The sequence below is a fragment of the Myotis yumanensis genome, unplaced genomic scaffold, assembly GCF_028538775.1.
Source record: "Myotis yumanensis isolate MYYU_CA2020_CCGP unplaced genomic scaffold, mMyoYum1.0.hap1 SCAF_5, whole genome shotgun sequence".
NCBI classification, from domain to species: Eukaryota; Metazoa; Chordata; class Mammalia; order Chiroptera; family Vespertilionidae; genus Myotis; species Myotis yumanensis.
The window spans coordinates 91184320-91203960 of record NW_027223756.1 but is presented as its reverse complement, the minus strand read 5'-3'; the positions used below and the strand labels follow the sequence as shown (position 1 = coordinate 91203960).

Below are 19641 nucleotides of genomic sequence, written 5' to 3'. Positions count from 1 at the left end.
ACCACAGTTTTCTAATCCATTCGTCTACTGATGGGCACTTAGGCTGTTTCCAGATCTTAGCTATGGTGTTTCCATTGATTTTTAGAGAGTGGAAGAGGGGGAGAGAGGAAGAGACACATCAATTGATTGCCTTCTGCACACACCACTGGGGATGAACTTGCCAGGCATGTGCCCTTGACTGGAAATCAAACCTGCAACCCTTTGGTGCTCGGGCCAGTGCACCAACCACTGAGCCATACCAGGCACGGCTCATGGTGGGGTGTTTTTTGTTTTGTTTTGTTTTGTTTTTTGGTAATATCTCTTATTCTCTTTGAGATTTTACAAGAAGTTCTTTAGCCAACTGAAAACAAATCAGAATTTTAGCAGAAAACTTGCATTAGCTAGTGTACATGTCTGTCAGCATTCGTTCCATGAACATGTATGAGGAATCTTCAACTTACACAGGAGTCTTTAGACACTCCTTTGGGAATCTGATGAAAAGCCACAGCCCTTACCATGAAAAATGCACATACAGCCCTTGCCAGTGTGCTCAGTGGTTATAGTGTCAGCCTGTGCAACAAAGGGTCACAGGTTCGATTCCTGGTCAAGGACAGGTATCTGGGTTTTTTTGGGTTTGCTCCCTACTCCCAGTCGGCAAGTGCGGAAGGCAACCAGTCAATGTATCTCTCACATCAGTGTTTCTCTTCCCCCAACACACATTTCCTCCTCTTCATGCTCTCTGAAAAGCAATGGAACCCTAGCCAGTTTGGTTCAGTGGATAGAGCATCGGCCTGCTGACCAAAGGGTCCTGGGTTCAGTTCCGGTCAAGGGCACGTACTTGGGTTGTAGGCTTCTCCCCAGCTCGTGCCCTGGTCAGGGCTCTTGCAGGAGGCAACTACTAATTGATATGTTTCTCTCATATTGATGTTTCTTTCTGTCTTTCCCTCTCTCTTCCACTCTCCCTTTAAAAAAAAATTAATGGAAAATTATCCTCTGGTGAGGATTAACAAAAAGAAAAAGAAAAGAAAAGCAATGGAAAAAATATCCTCAGCCCAGCCAGCGTGGCTCAGTGGTTGAATGTCGACCTATGAAGCAGGAGGTCACGGTTCAATTCCCAGTCATGGCACATGCCTGGGTTTCAGGAACAATCCCCAGGGGAGAGTTTGCAGGAGGCAGCCGATCTATGATTTTCTTTCATCATTGATGTTTCTATCTCTCCCTCTCCCTTCCTCTCTGAAATCAATAAAAATATTTTTTAGAATATATCCTCAGGTGAAGTTTAACAAAAAGCACCTCCAACATATATTTTTAACAATTTTGCCTGCATGTTCTGGAGGTTTCTACTATCCTGCAGCCAAGGTTAAGAAGCTCAGTTCAAACAACGCCCCCCCCCCCCTCCACCCCCCGCCCTAGAAGGAGAAGGAAATGCTAGGCACTGTCTCTGAGAAGACCCCAGATTCCTGAGGGACAGAAATCACCAAAATCAGCCCCTCCAATGCTGGGATTAAAGGGGATGTAGGAGAGGTCCCAGCCTGGGGAGTTAGGGAAGCCAAAGGGAGGCTGTATTTGAGCTGCATTGAGGGATTGGACACCCTGGTTGATCCAGGTGACAGTCACCCACTCACTTTTCTAGACTGGCTAAGGTTGACAGATCACTTAGGTACACCTGATGATCTGCAGTTAACAGCTGGTTTACAGGGGAGGGGGCAGGCCAATAAGGAGGTAATAGACATGAGTCGCTGTTTGGTGTTCCTTGTCCCTGCTCCTTAGCTCTCAGGATGACTGCTCTAAGCCTAAACCTCCGAGGGCTCATGCACGTAGGTAGTGGTCATGTCCTCTTTCCTGCTGACTTGGTTTTCCACTTCCATTGCCCCAACCCATTTGTTCCTGAATCTCTTCATTCCTCTAGACTTGTGGAGCACCTACTGCACTAGCACTGGTAGGTCCCACCACAGGTGCTTGGCTACACCTACTCCCAGAAGCAGGCTCAGGGCCGAAGCAGGCCCTCTTCCTCTGTACAGCCCCCAAGTGATGGAACAGAAAGTCAGTGTAACAATAATACTGGAGGAAAAAGTCACCCGTAACCTAAAGTTGCTCACCACTGTTCCCTCGTGGTGCTGGTAGGCAGGTGGGTCTGCCGGTATAGTCCTGCTGTATTGAAAATACTACCACCAACTCTTTGACAAGATTGTCAAAAGCCCTTCCTGTGTTCTTACAGCTCTCACTGCATCATGGTATTAACATAAATTATCTCACCTTTCCCTTGATGTTGGACTCATGTTGCCTTTTACTACAGGCTTCTGAGGCTTAGCAGAGCTCGGTCACCTTGTAATTGGCATCTGTAAGCCTTGGCTATCTGGACAGCTGGTGGACGCACCAGCACTGCCCCACCGCTGTTTGCATTACAGTATGTTAAAAACACTGGGATGACATCTTTGGTTAACTTGTTGATTATTACTATTTTTAATTTTTATTTTTAAATCCTCCTTTAAAAGGATATAGTCTCAGGAGAAGGATTGCTGGGACCCACTTTCTGGCCCTTGCTATGGTCATTTTCTCTAGAGATGGTTGCAATGACCAACTTATTGGCATTTGTTTCTGAAAGCTGCTGATTTAGAACTCTTAATTTTCTGTAAAATCATGTACAATTAGCAGTTCTATAAAATGAGAGCCAATGACAAAAAGAAAGGAAAACAATTTCAAAAGGGAAATTCTTGCAAAAACATAGCAGTTGCAAGATTGATTTATTCTGTATAGGAGCTCCCACTGATGTTTAAAATAAACTCAAAGTTATAACTCAGACATAGGCAAGAACAGGACAATGCAGTCACTCCACAAAACAAACGAAAACCTCCAGTTCAGGGGTGGCTTTTATTGAATGAGTGAACAAGTAGTCCATTCTGTCCTATTAAAACTAGCAAACATCAGAAAACTACACAATCTTATTATTTGAGGACACATGTTCTCCTGTGTTACTGGTGACATCGTAAATTATAGTCATATTGGAAGAAATTCACACTTTAAAGATGTTTTCATACATCAGCAAATATTTCTGTGAACACCTACTTTGGGGCCATTGACTTTTTTAATTGGGAAATTTTTTTTTTGTAAATTTATATATGTATGTTTTCTGGTTACAGAACACATGTATGTTTATATTTTGTAGATAAAGCACAAAGAAAATGAAATCCTGATAAATCTACCATCCATAGATAACATCTGTTAACTTCCTGGAATATTTTCTTTTTCTGTGTCTCTATATTTATGTGTCTTTTCTTCCCTCCTTACTATTGAGAATCATAATTTAAACAAATGTTTTATATATTTTATACCGAAATACATTTTACCTCTTTCTATTTTCCATTAATATTGTGAACATCCAAGTTAAATGATACAGGAGAGTGGTATGGAGTGCTGCATACCATTTCCTTCTGTAGAACATATACATGCGTTACTCTGTAGTGTTATTATAAGCCTGTAACTGTTTCTGCCCTGGTGGTTACGCTGTTACAGCTTTTGGGAGGATATTGTATATATTGGTTTCTAGAATAACACTCTGCTTTCCTCTTTTCAAAGCTGGTCTCTCATGAGTGAGAATTTCAGTTGCTAGTGCCTGCTTAGGCCCATCCTAAGCCCCTGACTCTGTCCTGGTGTTCCCAGTCACCATGTGGTCCAGTGTTTCTCAGAAAAGCCCTTTTGTGTGTTCTAGCTGTCCCCCAGCGAGCAGATCACAAGGTGGTGGACATCATCAACCAGCTGGTCACACGTGTCGTTGGAGGCAGCCTGTCTCCTAAAGAGAGAGCTCTTCTCAAGGAGGACCCTGCTTACTGGTAGGTCTTTATATATCAGCCCTCCGAATCCCTGCTGTAGAGCACACAGCAACATTTATGTCGCTCTGATGGTGTCCAGAGCAAAGGGAAAGGTGTTTATTTTGAGCAGTGGTATTGACCACTGGGAAGAACATTAGGGTGAATCAGGTTCACCAGGGTTCAAGCACCAGCCCTGCTGCAGACCTGCCCTGTGGCCCTCTCTCACTCATTCTTGGAAGTCTGCATCCCTGCTATGCTGGCTTAAGTATGAGCTGCGATATACGTGCAAAGAATGTGTGTAAGATGAGGGATATGTCACAGCAGCTATTGGTGATTTATTGCTACTATTTGTTAAACTGTCTTCCTTTTGCCTTTATTGCCTCTTCACATGAATAGAACTTTTTAAAATTAAAATGTTCATCATAAATACAGTACTTTCTTATTAGAGTAAATGATATAGTTAAAAGGTCACTGAGCGCCCACCATTTCAAGAGTGTCACCTTCCGAAAATGGAGTCCAGGAGCAATGCCTGTCGTGTGCTGGCAGCAAAATGCTTCCATGGCTCCAGGGTAACTGGTTTGTGTAGCTAAGCCTCCAGGAGCTATGAGGTCCTTCATGGCTTCTGATGACAGAAATGGCGGAGGATTCTACCACCGCTCAAAGCTCCTGGTTGCCCTGCAGTCACTGGGCAAAATGGGTGACCTGGGACCAGCTCTGGATCCTTGGTGGAGCCAACTGGAACCTTCGACAGTAGAGAAGCCATCATGTAGAAAAGAGTTGCAGAAGTGCATTTGCAGCAATGATGTGACCATGCTGGCGTTTTAGCAACGTCCTGCTGTGCCTGTTTCGTTATACAGGTTTTTGTCTGATGACAGTAGTCTGGAGTATAACTATTACAAGCTGAAACTGGCAGAAGCACAGCGGATAAGCCAGACCTCGCCAGGAGTGGGTCAGAAGCCAATGGCTGCAGAGTGTGCAGTCCGGGCCATGCTGTACGCCCGGGCAGTCCAGAGCCTCAAGAGGAGGCTCCTCCCAGGGCGACGGCGGGGGCTGCTCCGAGCTCCAGGACTCCAGGGTTGGAAGGTGAGGAGAGCAACCACCGGGACCCAGACCCTCCTCTCCTCGGGCACCAGGCTGAAACACCACATCCGGCAAGCTCCAGGCTCCTTGCAGGGAAAGCCGCCCCAGCCAGATGGAAAGGATGCTGCCAAGGACTGCCCACCAGACTCAGCCGGGCCCTCTCCTCAGGACCCGAGCTCAGAAGCTGCAGGCCCATCCCCCAAGCCAGCAGGAGTGGACGTATCTGAAGCCCCTCAGAGCTCCTCACCCTGCTTGTCTGCTGACGGTGGGTGCTCACTCCTGTCTCCCTCTGAGCCCCAGTCCTGAATAGCCAGTCTCTAGGGGTCTCTGCAGAGCTGGGATGGCCTCAGTGGTCTGGGCAGTGGGCAGTGGGCAGTAGCAATGGTGACCTGGCGAGGGTGGGTGTATGAGATGGTGCTTTCTCTCCTTTTGCTTCCTCAAGAGGGCAGCCTGAGAGCTCTGTTGCACTCTTTGCTGTCCTGAGGGTTACTGCCCAGTGACTGCTTCCCTACTGCTGACCATCAGGTTATGCTGTGTGCCTGTGCCTGGGGCTTTGAACTCCTTGATCCATTTCTCTTTGTTCTTGCCCCGTTTACGTTCCATAGGGCTGCGCTGTTCTTATTCTGCCTCTTCTCCCTGGGACTCTATGTTCCCTCCTCAGCATTAGCTGACCTGCAGTTTCTTCTGAAGTTACCAACGTACCCCTTCTGTGTCTTCTAGCTGTTACCTTCTGCTTCTGCAACAGGCCTGCCCCTGACCAACACTTCTCACTCAGCACTAGATGGGAACGTGGGGGGGTTTCGGGGGCGGGGCTACAGAACAAGCAGCTCCAAACTGTGGCTACCCAAGTGCTGCTACAGAACAAGCAGCTCCAAACTGTGGCTTCACACAGGAGCTACCATAAGCCTAACCGGGCCTTCACATGTGTTTGTAGGCAGCGGCTGGTTGTCTGATGCTGGTGAGGTGATCTGGGTGACTGAGATGTGCCTGTCATCCCCCAGCAGTCTGCGGGGGTTGGTTCACCTGAGGTTGGTGTCAGGCCTCTGGAGAGGCAGTGGAGGTGCTCGAGGCACCTGAGCCCCAGGACTTCTGCCATACCTGTTGGCTAGCAGGAGTCTTGGGACCAGTCCCAGTTCAAGGGAGAGGAGAGTCCCCCTCTGCTGGACAGAGCTGCAGAGTCACAGGGCAAAAGGCAAACATGCAGGAGGGGACATGAGGGACTGTCTTTGTAATTAGTCTCCACAGCCCCATGATGTCTACACGGGAAGTGGCAGCTCTTACGCGTGACAGTTACTTTGTTTTATAGTTGACTTGAAGACTATGGAGACTGCAGAGAAACTGGCCAAATTTGTTGCTCAGGTGGGACCAGAGATTGAACAATTCAGCATAGAAAACAGCACCGACAACCCTGACCTATGGTATGTACCCACCACACCCTTCTGGTTTGAGTGTATTCACCCCACAAATCTCCTGAGAGCCCAAAAGGTAGCCTGACAAACGCCTCAGGGGTCACACGGGGTAAATTATGACTTCTGCTGAGCTCAGGGCTGGAAGGGAGGAGCATCTGTTCTGGGATATTGAGGGATGGGGAAAAGCTCCCCACAGGAACATTTAAGCTGGATTCGAAGGCCAAATAGGAGTTTTCCGGGGCAAGAGAGAGAGCTCCCTGGGCAGAGGGGCAGTGTCCCCAGGACCTGAGCAGAGTCAGAACAATGGTGGAATGAGGGAGGGTGCATCCTCACCCAAGGGCCTGAGGAGGAGGAGGGCACCCCCTGGTCATACTGGCTGCTGTGGGCTGATGAGAATTTGCTGCTCATGGAGTGATAGTGGTCCCTGGTCTAAGTGTGGGCAACAGCCACTTCCATGCAGCAACAGCCTGGCACCCTCGGGCTTGGAGGTGCACCATTATCCTCCCCTTTTCTCAGACTCAGCACACACAGTCAGGGGGTAGCTCTGCCTCTGGGATACAAATTCTCTCCTTCAGGGTTCCTATTACTGAACCATAACCCTTTGGGCTCCCCTCAGAGCTAGTGGGGAGTATATAGGGAGCAGGTAGGTTTCCTGCTGTGTACATTGTATCCTACAGTCTGCCGGGGCTCTGCCCTGCTCCTGTGTGCTGCAGAGTTGTGCCTTACTCTAATAAAGAATGCAGTTTGTCCCTGACCGGTTTGGCTCAGTGGATAGAGCGTCGGCCTGCGGACTGAAGGGTCCCAGGTTCGATTCCCGTCAAGGGCATGTACCTGGTTGCAGGCACATCCCCAGTAAGGGGCGTGCAGGAGGCAGCTGATCGATGTGTCTCTCTCATCGATGTTTCCACCTCTCTATCCCTCTCCCTTCCTCTCTGTTAAAAAAAAAAAAAATCAATAAAATATATTAAAAAAATAAAAAAATAAATATTAAAAAAAAAAAAAAGAATGCAGTTTGAAACTTCACAATAACTAGTGCATTTCTTGGGCCCAGAGGTGACTGAGCATGCTCTCCTAGCTTGTTTTGAACCTTGACTGGGCACTGCACTGAGGGTACCTTCTGCTTCTTGGGAGACCCAGACCAGTTACCTGGAGTACTGATGGCTTTGCATATACTCTGCCTGGATCTGCCTTTTACAGCCATGATGACCTCAGGAACTGTCACCTGCAGGCTTCAGAGTGGGGCTGCCTGTGGCATGTAGGATCTTGCCCTGGCAAGGCCAGTGAGGGGGACAGCTCAGTACAGGGAAGCTGGGAGTGTTTCATCAGCCCTTGTTTTGTTTTGTTTTGTTTTGTTAATTCTCGTGTGAGGATATTTTTTTCATTGTTTTTTAGAGAGAGTGGGAAGGAAGGAGGTGGGGAGAGAGAGAGGGACATCAATTAGAGAGCGACATCGATTGGTTGCCCTCCATACACACCCCAACCAGGGCCAGGGATTGAACCTGCAACCCAGGTATGTGCCCTTGACCAGGATTCGAACCCATGACCCTTCAGTGCACAGGCCAACACTCTAACCACTGAGTCACAGCAGCCAGGACTTTCATCAGTTCTTTCCGCCCCCCCACCCCATTAAAATAAAAGTTTGCAAGAAAACTGCATCATCCTGGGCACTTGGTACCAGCTGGTCTTGGGGTTATTCCTCACCCTCTATGCACCCTTTTTTGAGCAATGTTTCTCGGAACATGCTGTCCTCTCCTTACCCACATAGAGTCCTTTATCCTACAGCAACATCTGGTGGGGTAATGCGTTCTGTCCCCCAATGCTCATAAAATAGTTTGAAACTTACTACACTGGGCAAGGCCAAAATGCCTTTGTGGGTTTTTTTCCTTGAAAGATTTATATCTCTGACGTACTCAGTAGTTTACTCGAGTTAATTCATTTTGTATGTGTGACTGTGTCATCAATTTGACAGTCAGATTCACTTGTTTCTGTGGATATTCAGTTTTAGAGCCTTTTTTTTCCTTTTTTTAATTTAAATTTTTAAAAATATATACTATTGACTTAAGAGAGGATGGAAGAGGGAGAGAGATAGAAACATCAATGATGAGAGAGACTCATTGATCGGCTGCCTCTTGCACGCCTCCCACTGGGGATCAAGTCTACAACCTGGGCATGTGCCCTGACCAGGAATCAAACTGTGACCTCCTGATTCATAGGTCGACATTTAACCACTTAGCCACACCAGCCGGGCTAAATTATTTTTTTTTAATTCTTACTGGAGAATATGCTTTTTATTGATTTTTTTAAAGAGAGTGAGAGAGAAAAACATTGATTAATTGCCTCTGTAATGCATCCTGACCAGTGTTCGACCCCACAACCTAGGTATGTGCCATGACCTGGAATCAAACCCACAACCTTTTAGTGTACAGGATGACATTCCAACAAACTGAACCATCAGTCAGGGCAGTTGTTTTGTGTTTTTTTTAACTTTTAAAGTAAGTACAGCATTTGCAGTGTTGTAAAATCTATATATATAAAACGTTAATAGCAAATGTCCCCTTGGGAGTTTGACCAGGAGACCGGGAGTTTGATCGATCACTATGACGTGTGCTGACCACCAGGGGGCAGTGCAGAACGAAGGAAGGCCCCGGCTGGTAGCCAGAATAGCCGGCCAGGCCTAAGGACCCTACCCACGCATGAATTTCGTGCACTGGGCCTCTAGTAGAAGTTACAATAGGTAAGCTGAGAGAAGTGGGACCGCTGTATGTTACTCACCTATTCACCTGTTTGACAGTATTTGAGGTGTTTTCATTTTGGGATTATTACAGATAAAGCTGCTGTGAGCATTCATGTATAAGGACCTCTGTGGACACCTGCTTTTATTTCTCAGATAAATACCGAGGAGGGGAAAGGCTGGCTCCCATGGTGGGTCCACATTTAACTTTTGAGAAAACTTCCAAACTTCCTTTCCAAGTGATTCCATCATTTTGCCTTTTCAACAGCTTGGGTGAGAGTTCCAGTTCCTCCCTGTCCTCACTAGCACTTGCTAGTGTCCGTCTTCTTAATGTCCCAGTTACGGGAGGGGGAGGGAGTATCCCACTGATTCTCATTTCTGAGGACAGATGATGCTGAGCATCTTCTAGTGCTCGTGTACTTCCCATATCTCTTTAAGTGTCTCTTCAGGTCTTTGGCCCATTTTTTTTATTGGGTTGTTTATTTTCTTAGTAATGAATTTTGAGAGTTCATTATGCTGTGCTTTTTTTAAATTGATTTCAGAGAGGGAAGGAGAGAGATGGAACCATCAATGATGAGAGAGTATCATTGATCAGCTGCCTCCTGCATGCCCCCTACTGGGGACCAAGCCCACAACCCAGGCCTCCTGATTCATAGGTTGACACTCAACCACTGAGCCACACCAGCTTGGCTCACTGTGTATACTTTTTAAGAAATATATTTTTTTATTCATTTCAGAGAGAAAGAGAGAGGGAGAGATAGAAACATCAATGATGAGAGAGAATCATTGATCAGCTATCTCCTGCACGCCCTCCCACTAGGGATCAAGCCCGCAACCTGGGCATGTGCCCTTGACCAGAATCGAACCTGGGACCCTTCAGTCCACAGCCAACACTCTATCCACTGAGCCAAACAGTCTAGAGCTACTTATTTTTTATTGTATATTCTTCATACAAGTTCTTTATTAGAAATGTGATTTGCAGACATTTTCTCCCTGTCTGACTTGACTTCTCATTCCAGCAATCAATTACTATTGATTTCAGAGAGAGAGAAAGAGAGAAACATCAATGATGAGAGAGAATCATTGATCATCTGCCTCTTGCACACCTCCCACTGGGAATTGAGCCCGCAACCCAAGCATGTGCCCTGACCAGGAATCGAACCATGACCTTCTGGTTCATAGGTTGATGCTCAGCCACTGAGCCACACCAGCCAGGCTCCAGCAATGTCTTTTGGAGGGTAGAAGTTCTTAATCTTTGCCCTTTCCTCTGTTGGATTTTTTGGGCTTCTTCTTTCTTGGTTTTTTAAGAACTCTTATCTGTGATGTAATTGTATATGTATATATTTCCTTCTTGTTTTGATGTTTATCTTTCACTCTGCCTAAGGGTAGTTCTTCAGAAGTGTATTCAGATTCCTCAATTTTTTTTTCCTTTTATTACCCCTAGTTCTGAGTCATAGAAAGAACCTCCCCACACTCAGGTTATAGGCATGCATGTACTTTCTGACATAACTTGTACGGCTTGGTTCCTACATTTATATCCTGATCTGTGTGGGGTTATTTGGGAGCAGGGGTTGCAGCATGGATCCAATTTAAATGTTTTTCTTAAGCCGAAACCGGTTTGGCTCGGTGGATAGAGCGTTGGCCTGCGGACTGAAGGGTCCCAGGTTCGATTCCAGTCAAGGGCATGTACTTGGGTTGCGGGCACATCCCCAGTAGGAGATGTGCAGGAGGCAGCTGATTGATGTTTCTCTCTCATCGATGTTTCTAACTCTATCTCTCTCCCTTCCTGTCTGTAAAAAATCAACAAAATATATAAAAAAAAAAAAAAAAAAAAGCTTCCCAGTTGTCCCAACACCACTTGTTGAAAAAACTCTTTTTTGGAGAGGTTTGAGAGGCCCCTTCATCAGATGCTGTGTTTCTGGCTCTTCTTTTGGTCTGTTTGTCCATCTGTTCATGGACCAGTACCTGCTTTTTTTGTTTTAATTACAGTTGACATTCAATATTTTATTAGTTTCAGGTATACAGCATAGTGGTTAGACATTTATATAATTTCACAAAGTGATCCCCCAATAATTCTGGCACCCACCTAGCACCATTCACATTTATTACAATATTATTGATGAGATGTGCTATGCTGTACTTTACGTTCCTGTGACTAATTTGCAGCTACCAATCTGTACCTCTTAATCACAGTACCATGCTGTTTTAACTGTGGAGGCATCACACACCTTGTAATATCTGGTGGATCTAGTTCAGAGTTCTTCCAGAAGTTTTTGCATATTTATTTTTCTGTGTGGACTTTAGAATCATCTTGTCCAGATCCAGAAACAAATGATGCCTTTATTGAGATACTTTTCAACATTAATATGGTAACTAGGGAAGAATTGACATCTTCATGAGGTCGAGTTGTCCTATCCAAGAGCAAGGGCTGTCTTTTTTTTGGTCCAAGTATGTTTTGTATCTTCATGCATGTTTTGGTTTTTCACACCAGCCAACCCCCTCCCCCACCTGTGACTACAGGTCTAGGTGGTCCTTGAACTCGAAGGCTCAGAGAGGCTTTATCGCCACCATGTTTAAACAGATTCTCTGCTGAACACAAGACAGACGGTTCTGTGGGTGACACGCTTCCTCCATCTTGTACCCGGAAATGTGAGAGGGACCCTAGAGTCACAGAGAGCACTCAAAGGTCCAGAGGGCTAGTGGCGTCACTAGAACGGGATGAGTGAGGCCAGGTTGGATATCCAGGCTGAGTGTCAGAGCTCGCTCCAGCACATTCCCTGGTCATCGCTGCATGCCTTGTTCCTCCACCTCCCTCCCCTGAAAAGCAATTAGGCCTCGCATTCTGGCTCCTCAAACTTTCTATCTCACTGCAAAGCTGCACCATCAGCCATAGCTGGTAGAAAGAGGTCAGGTTATTCACTCCTGGTCCCACCCCCAGCTTCATCAGGTCCATTCAGACAGTTTCAGCAAATAAGAATGTTCAGAGAACTGTCTGGTTAACCAATGTGTATCATCTTTTTCCCAGGTTTCTACAAGACCAAAATAGCTCAGCTTTCAAATTCTATCGAAAGAAGGTATTTGAACTGTGTCCATCGATTTGTTTTACATCACCTTCGCTGAACCTCCATGCCAGCGAGAGCGCCCTAGAGTCCGTGGAAGGGGAAGGAGAGCTTGTGAATGAGCCTCCTCACCAGGAGGTTGAGCTGGAGAGCCTAGAGGTGATGCCTGAGGAGGAGGAGGAGGAGGAAGAGGAAGGGGAGGAGGAGGAGGAAGATGAGGAGGAGGAGGAGGAGGAGGCCCTCGCTCCTGGAGGGCCCTCTAGGGCTCCAGGAGGGGCTGCCACTTCCGAGGGCTCTGAGGGCAGCCCCCCCACTGATGGCTTTCCAAGCGAGGCAGCCGAGGATGGCTCTGCTGGCACGTCTGCCCTATCACAGGCCTGCTTTCCCCGGAAGAGGGTCAGCAGCAAGTCATTGAAGGTTGGCATGATTCCGGCTCCCAAGAGGCTGTGTCTCATCCAGGAGCCCAAAGGTGAGTGCCAGCATAGGCGCAGAGCCCTGCATAGTCTTCTGCTTGGCACTTGAAGAGGAGTTAGTGGTACTTGGTTGTGGAACAGGTAGAGACATTGCCTGCCTGTTAACCAGCTGACCCCGCTTACCTTTCCACCTCTGATTCCACCTGCGTACCTGGACATTCCCTCCCAAATCCTCCTCAACATAGGGTTCTTCGGTTTTGTGTTTTTTACCCTAAAACAGTCCTAGTAGTTTTGTATACCACTGCCAATGTTTGTGTGAAACTCACTTTTCCAGTTGGTCTAATGATAGCACTCTAAAGAGACTCTGCCGAGTAGTCTTTGGCTTCTAGCATCCCACATATTGCTCAGGGTCTCCCTTATTGCTCAGATTCCAGCAGGTTAGCCCTAGCTATGGGAGAACTGGCCTGGGTCATCTCAGCCGTTTCTTGCCCATGGCCTTTGGGGAAGGAGGGGTACCCAGCCTTCTGAGCCAAGGAAGGCCTGGGGTAGTGACACTTGCTTTGTGACCGTGAGGTGCGAGGACATGGGACGGGGCTGGTCTCATGCATCCACTAGCAGGAGCCATGTGCTCTGTGGAGGTCATCTCCTGCTCTCCTGTGTTAAGTTTCTTGAGGTACCATTTGCCAGCAATAAAATGCATCTCTTTTAAGTGGACAGTTTGAGGAGTTTTGGTAAATGTGTATAGGCATGAACCCACCAGTATAGTTGAGCTGGAGCCTGTCCCCAGAAAGTGTCTACAGTCCCCTCTCCTACCCAGCCCCAGCAACCACTGACTATTTTCTGGCCTTGCCTTGTCTAGGCTCAGTAAGTGGAATTTTATTATTTGTGGCCTTTTGATGTGCTGGTCATGGCCCAGGCTGCTCCTCATGGTCCTACCCATCCAAGTGTCCACACAGCCAAGCCTGGGCTGTGCTTCAAGTGTGGGACTCATGCTGCGATGCTTGCGTGTAAGGTGGTGGTGGTGGTAAACAGTGCCCCGTCATTTGTCACCTGTGTTGTTCTGTGTTATTGAGACTGTCACATTTACCCCCAGCAGTGTTAATATAGTTTCCCACTAACAGAACAGTCCCGTGGTTTGTGTTTGTTAATTCTGGCATTGCAATGGATTGCTAGCTGTTCTGCTGAACTCTTACTGAGGTGGTGGTAGCATATCAGAATGCTTAAGTATGTCCTTCCTGGGGGAAAGTGGAGTCCTTTCTATTTCAGAATCTCTCAGTTCTTGAATTGAGTGTTTGATGAGACAAAACAAGGCCTGCTGATCTCCCCTTCATCACCAAATAATAATAACAATAATAATATGATTTGGAGCTTTGTATAAGAAGCACAATTGTTTTTGCAGGAAAGTTCTGTGTGAACTTTAATTCTTTTCAGTAGGATAATCACAATGATGCTGGAGGGCATACATAGCATTGCACATAGTTCATTTGTGAAGCAAAGCGTAGTCCTGTAGTCATGGAACATGATCCACATGTTTGGTCCTTCACCATAAACATGGGCATCTTATTTTTAAGGAGGTTCTCCACAGCAAGGAGCCCTCAGTTGAGCCCCTGTGTTCAGCCTCTGTGCTCCATAGTTACACAGTTCCTGAGAGGAGCCACGCCAAGCAACTGGCCTTGTGCATGTCGTAGCCACCTTCTGTCAGCAGAAAGGCTATTAGCCAAAATTGTAGAACCCTCATTTTCTCTCAGAAATATGGGGAAACCACATATCCTATATAATAAAAGCCTAATAAGCTAAGTGTCCAACCATTCGACCAGTTGCTATGACACGCACTGACCACCAGGGGACAGACACTCCGACTGGTAGGTTAGCTTGCTGCTGGGGTCCAGCCTATCGGGACTGGGCGAGATGGGCCACACACACCCTAGAGCCCTTCCGCGGTCCCTCCCTGGCCCCGATCGTGCACTGGTGGGGTCCCTTGGCCTGGCCTGCAGGGATCAGGCCAAAAATAGCTCTCCAACATCCCCAGAGGGGTTCTGGGTTGCAAGAGGGTGGTTCTGAGGTGATGCACCCCAGAAGCAGGCTCCCTTCTCTCTGGTTCCAGGTGTCACCCAAGAACCGCCACTGCCAAGTGACCGCAGCTCGGCAGCTCCTCTTCCTCATCTGCCCCCTGGTGGTCAGTGCACATCATAGCTATGGCCAGTTGCTTAGGCTTTTATATATAGAGAGATAGATAGATAGATAGATAGATAGATTTCTTTTGTCTTCCAGTTCACGAACCAGTTCGTATTGCCTATGACAGGCCTCGGGGTCGTCCTGTGTCCAAAAAGAAGGTGAGTGTGACTATTTGTGAGTCCTCGTGTGAATTTGTCATAGTCTCAAAGGACACTGTGGCTTGTGATTAAGCTGTACTTATGCTTCAGACTGGGTGTAAATGTACAAAGCACAACGAATGCCTTTTCAGCAGCTTTTTAAAACAATCTGTTTAGCTTTGGCCAAAGCACAGAAGGGTAGTCCATTTAACAGGCAGTTGAGGCTTGATATGTGCAGTGGAATGGAGAGATGAACAAGTAATGTCTCGGTCCTCAAGAGGTTCAGGTTTAGTGGGCTGTAATGTGTTTTTTGGTATTTTATTTTATTTTATTTTATTTTATATATTTTATTGATTTTTTTACAGAGAGGAAGGGAGAGGGATAGAGAGTTAGAAACATCGATGAGAGAGAAACATCGATCAGCTGCCTCCTGCACACCCCCCACTGGGGATGTGCTCGCAACCAAGGTACATGCCCTTGACCGGAATCGAACCTGGGACACTTGAGTCCACAGGCTGATGCTCTATCCACAAGGCCAAACCGGTTAGGGTTGGTATTTTATTTTTATTAATCCTTACCCAGCATGCTTTAACTAAAAGAAGAGGGAAAGAGAGAGAGAGAGAGAGAAACATCAATGTGAGAGAGAAACATTGATCAGTTGCCTTCCATACGTGCCCCGACCAGGGATTGAACCTGCAACTCAGGTATGTGCCCTGACCATCCATTCACCACAGCTGTTCTTTTCTCGGCCTGGGAGAGCATGACAGGCACCCCTTGTCATGTCAGTGTCAGGTTCCATCTCCTCTGTTCTTAGGTCATTTCCTGGTGGTAGCTGGCGCCCCCAGGGCTAGCAGCTCTTGACCATCGTTCCCCTGGCCTTCAGCCTGCACTATCCCTCCTGCACTGCTGTTTGTCCCTTCTTCCTGCCCCAGCCAACATCAAGCTCCTCCCTCCTTTGCATCCCTCCTTCAATGCCCTGCAGATGGACTTCAGTCCATCATCCTGTCAAGACCCCCTCACCTCCCAGCTCCCCCAGATTCAGTCAGTATCTCATGCACACACACACACACACACACACACACTCCGCTTCATACCTCAGAGTGTACTTCCCTTCCTGTCACTGAACTCTTAGTGACTGTCTAGGTCATTCTGTCCCTTCTAGGTTGAGAACTGGGAAGGTGACCATGGCTTGATGGTGAGTGTCTGGGGAGTCAGGGAGTCAGTGCTGGACCATGGAGACCCTCGCTCTGGGCACTTTGCTGCACCCACATGTTGCACTCTACTCTTTCCTTAGAAACCCAAGGACTTTGACTTCACCCAGCAAAAGCTGACCGACAAGAACCTGGGCTTCCAGATGCTGCAGAAGATGGGCTGGAAGGAAGGCCACGGCCTGGGCTCCTGTGGGAAGGGCATCAGGGAGCCCGTTGGCATGTACGCATCAGGCACTTGGGGCTGGGGAGGGAGGTGAGGTGTTGTGCCTGTGCCTAGAAGAGGCTTCCTTTGGAATTCTGGACCTAAGTCCTTCCACCTGCAGCCGAATTCTTGGTTCCCCTCATGGTGAACATGGTTTAAAGTTGGCAGTTTTTTGGTGTGTGTGGGTGGGGAGGTTGTTTTATTTTTTGTTTTTAGCGAAGGGAGTCTTCAGATGAGATGAGAAGCAGACATTTCCATAGGTAATTGTTCACCCTGCTCCTGGCTGTGCTTGTGCAGACTTTTTAAATAGCTTCTTGGCCCCTGGCATTTTGGTCACATTGTCATAATAGCTGAGTGGTGATTCTAGGTAGTTACACCAAGAAGCACATTTCCTTTTCTGGAAACCCATGTGCAGCCCTGCCAGGGGCCAACCCTATTAGCTGGTTAAGTCCATTAACATCCAGCAGCATTTACTTCATTGATAACTAAGATTAGCACCTGTGAGGGGACGGGCTTCCTGCCCTAATCCAGGCTCCTGAGCACCTGCCAGGTGAGTGCCCTCTTCCTGTGGGGATCCCATCTGCACTTTCCCGCTCCTTTGCCACCACATACTTCTGTCCATTCGGATTGCACAAGCCATTTCCAGTCTCTTGGTGGCCAGGTCGGTGCAGGTGTGGCTAACTCTCCGTTTTGCTCCTTAGGGGTACGGCCTCCGAAGGGGAGGGGTTGGGCGCCGAAGGGCAGGAGCACAAGGAAGACACGTTTGACGTCTTCCGTCAGAGGATGATGCAGATGTACAGACACAAACGGGCCAACAAATAGGTATGTGCGTGAGCTGGAACGTTGGGCGTCCTGCCTAAGCTGGCATTTTGTTATGCAGCGACGGTTCCTCTACAAAAGTTGGTGTTCCCCACACTCCAAAACCAGACCTCAAAATACAAAAAAAAAAATCTTTGAGGGAAACGAAAGGAGTCTTTGGATGCGGATGTTGTCCCCTCTCTCACCTTCCAGGTTTGGCTGAAGGAGTGAGTGCCACACTGGCCAAGCACAGCTGCATGTGGCCTGCTTGCGGGGCCTCAGTTCAGGACGCCCAGGCTGCCACAGTGTAAGGGTGACCTGGCCTCAGAGGACTGTTTCCCTCTCTGAGGGTCTTCAAATCCTTTTCCTTCTGCAGGGCCTTGGCCCTATGAATATCCTCATCTTTCTCCTCTCTTTTTAGTTTCCCTCCCCACCCATAATATCCAACTCAGTTTTGAACAAAATTGTTCTCTCCTTAAATAGATGAAAACCATTGGTGAGAAAGATAAGCCTTGAAGCAACAATTATTCTAAAAACGCCACCTCTGCCCCGGATCCACCCTGGAGCCAGAGCCCAAGTCAGTTCGGTGTGTACATGAAAAACAAGTGTCTCTGCAGTTTCTGGTGCAGAGATTCTGCTGGCTTTTCTTTTTCTTAAAAAAGAATGCACCACTTCCAATCTGCTTTTGCCTTTCCTCTTCTTCCAACTGCTTTGGGCAGCAAGTCCTCTCCGAGTCTTTCCTGGTTCCCACAGAAGCTGGTGCTGCCCTGGCACGTTGCTCTCCAGAAGTGTTCTGTTAGCAAACTTGATGCTGAAATGATTACCAATTGTGTCTTCTTATTGTTTCCAGAATTTAAACGGGATCTAATCTGTACTCTGGCACCACAGCCTGTCGGTGGAGCGCTGACGCTCTGAACAAGTGGAGATGCTTGATTCCATGAATGTGTTATTTATGGAGTCTCATCTCTTAAATGCATCCCAAGAGACTTAATAAAATTTAGCAACAGTATAATACAGCTGGATTCAGTGGGGAGTAGGCACCTCACTGATGAAACTTTCCCCAAATTTTTAATTCTCTTTAGAATCCACAAAGAAAGCTACAGTTTGTGTTTTCTTTTTAAACCGCATTTGAAGTTGCCTACAAAGCGGGGGGGATGAACTCTTCCAGACTCTTCATTTTTTGCACGTGTGGCAGTGGAAATAATGGTTTTGCTAGGGCCCTTTTACAGAACAGGGAGGATCCTCTTGGGGTGGGCTCCACAGCTGTTTGCTCTTTCGAGGTGTATGATTGCCACCCCTTCCAGCTTCACCCTGTGCTTTGCAACTACATGTTAAATTCTCAGGCTGTGGTCATCTCAACCCTTCTTCCTAAAACAGCAGTTTTGAAGTTTTACATATGTGCTAAAATCTAGATAACTTGATTGTTCTGATAGTACATGCTTGAGGAACACAGCAGTGAGTTACCTTGTGTTGGCTGCCAAGAAATCCTTGCATTCTCAGAGCACAGACCTCCCAATTATAGTCCTGCTTCTCTGGTTCTGTCTTATCTATGTCTGTCCTGCCGCTCACCATGGCATCTCGCCTGCCTGGTGCCATCTCTCTACATGTCAGGTATAACCCCCAGATCTCTGCCTCCTTCTGATCACTTCTATTGCTTTGGCATCCAGCACATCTTTATGGCCATGGCAGTGCTGTCGGTCCTTCAGCAGAGATGAACCAGGCTGCAAGGGTGGTGTGTTTTGGGAGCACACCTGTGGAAGTTCATCATCTACTCCTCTCTTTCCTTTCCTTTCATCAGCCTTCCATGTTGGCTGTGGGTTGGGCCACAAGATGGAACTCTGAGAACAGGGCCTTGGTCACCCATGGTACCTGTTGGTCACAAAATACCCATTGGCCTGAGAGACGTGCATCCCCCAGCACATTTCTCTTCCTCTTTGAGCATAGCTCTGAATGTCATATTCGCTCTGTCCTAGTGTGTTCATTCTTGGCTTTCTCCACTTTTATTCACAAGCGAAATGCTTTAGGAATTCCCAGGGATGTGAGCCTTGTCCCCACAACCTCCTGCCACTCCTCCTCCTGGGGACATCCCACTTTGAGTTCACACTGTTTGTGAACCTTTGGCAAGTATTAGAGGAAACACCTACTTCTTGAGCTGCAAAGTCTTCTGAGCACTTAAGTGACATTTCTCCTGTGGAGTCAACATTGAGGCGTTGCAGGTGTCAGGGTGGAGCATGGTGGAGTGTCCTCTGCCAGCTGCTGGCCGGGGACCAGTGCGTGCTGGTCCTCTGCGCAATCTTGCTCTCTCAGCAAAGGATGCTCTGCAGGGAACTTGTGAGTGTGTGTGCGGGTGTGTGGCCTTGTCAAAGTCACAGCGTCTTTTCTGTCATTCTAGTTCCAGGGTCTCTCCCGTGAGGACAACAGGCATCCGGAAAGTGCTAACTCGCCACTTTGGGTGCTTACTGTCTCTGGCTTGTTTCCATCACTGGAAATCAAATAGAGAATTTTAGTGTTTTTGGTCCTTGGTAAAACCTAGAAGACGTTTGTGATGTCACAAAATGGAAGTTTTGTTTTTGTTTTTAATCTAAGAAGTTGTGAATGTTAATCACTTAGCAGTTGCAATAAATGTAGAGGAACTCGA

General features: G+C 47.4%; 1 protein-coding gene across 9 annotated transcripts in view; it reads left to right on the top strand.

The window, feature by feature from the left end:
- The window catches only part of SUGP2 (SURP and G-patch domain containing 2), a 27999-nt gene extending 8358 nt beyond the window's left edge, over positions 1–19641 (top strand). For 3 of the 9 annotated variants that reach the window (XM_070416490.1, XM_070416488.1, XM_070416489.1), the window contains exons 4-12: positions 3689–3809; positions 4646–5133; positions 6175–6286; positions 12034–12536; positions 14752–14813; positions 15955–15987; positions 16087–16223; positions 16907–17027; positions 17217–19641. In XM_070416490.1, the coding sequence (XP_070272591.1) occupies positions 3689–3809; positions 4646–5133; positions 6175–6286; positions 12034–12536; positions 14752–14813; positions 15955–15987; positions 16087–16223; positions 16907–17027 (1577 nt within the window). In that variant the 3' untranslated portion in view covers positions 17217–19641. The remainder of the gene's footprint in view (positions 1–3688; positions 3810–4645; positions 5134–6174; positions 6287–12033; positions 12537–14751; positions 14814–15954; positions 15988–16086; positions 16224–16906; positions 17028–17216) is intronic. The other 6 variants (XM_070416495.1, XM_070416493.1, XR_011471585.1 and 3 more) reach the window with 5 other exon arrangements.